General features: G+C 52.2%; 1 protein-coding gene across 1 annotated transcript; it reads left to right on the top strand.

The window, feature by feature from the left end:
* Positions 1 to 6: 6 nt before the first annotated feature.
* LOC110034569 (serine/threonine-protein kinase STN7, chloroplastic-like) lies at positions 7 to 835 on the top strand (the record flags this gene model as incomplete). Its single annotated transcript, XM_020738820.1, has 3 exons — positions 7 to 521; positions 596 to 724; positions 830 to 835. Coding segments are annotated over exons 1-3 (642 nt in total), but the record flags the coding sequence as incomplete, so codon positions are not given.
* Between the last annotated feature and the right edge of the window lie 6 nt (positions 836 to 841).

Raw genomic sequence — 841 nt, 5'->3', positions numbered from 1 at the left:
CATATATCGCCAAAATGGCGATCACAGCCGGAGCTGGAGTGGACCTCGGCCTCTCCCGCTCCCCGTTCCTCCCTCGCTTCAAGAAGATGCCTCCCAATCGAAGCCCCTTTATTTCCAGAATTGCGCGGAGAGCGAAACCCCCCTTGGCGGCGATGGGGGCCGCCGACCTTCTCGCCGAGGTTGCACGCTATGTAGACCCTTTGTTGGGCGTGGGCGTTGGTCTTCCCTGCACGGTCATGGAGTGCGGCGATATCATTTACCGGAGTACTCTCCCAAGGCAGAGCGGCCTCACCATCACGGCTCCCGGTGTTGCCCTAGCTCTGGCTGCTGCCTCTTATCTCTGGGCTACCCCCGGAGTCGCACCGGGCTTCTTCGATATGTTCTTTCTCGCCTTTGTTGAGCGCCTATTTCGTCCCTCGTATCGCAAGGATGACTTTGTCTTGGGAAAGAAGCTTGGAGAGGGAGCCTTCGGTGTTGTATACAGGGCCTCCATTGCCAAATCCAAGCCTTCTGCCCCTAAGGTTCAAAGCTTCGGTGGATATTGCCTGTCTGGATGCCTTCTTTTTGTAACCTATGGATTTTTTTCCTTATTTAGCTAATGAAACAGGGTGATTTGGTTCTCAAAAAGGCCACGGAGTATGGTGCCGTGGAGATTTGGATGAATGAACGGGTGAGGAGGGCTTGCGCCAGTAGCTGTGCCGACTTTGTGTATGGCTTCCAAGAGGTGTCATACTTTTGTGATGTTCATGGACCCGTTTTTGGATTTTTAATCAAGAAATGTTAGAATGGAAGGATTTCTTTGTTTAATGTGTTTTTGCATTGATTGCAGAGCTCCGCAAAG

This window comes from Phalaenopsis equestris, unplaced genomic scaffold (genome assembly GCF_001263595.1).
Source record: "Phalaenopsis equestris unplaced genomic scaffold, ASM126359v1 Scaffold190536, whole genome shotgun sequence".
In the NCBI taxonomy this organism is placed as follows: domain Eukaryota; kingdom Viridiplantae; phylum Streptophyta; class Magnoliopsida; order Asparagales; family Orchidaceae; genus Phalaenopsis; species Phalaenopsis equestris.
Note: the sequence above shows the minus strand (reverse complement) of the source record. Positions and strands in the feature narration are given on the sequence as shown.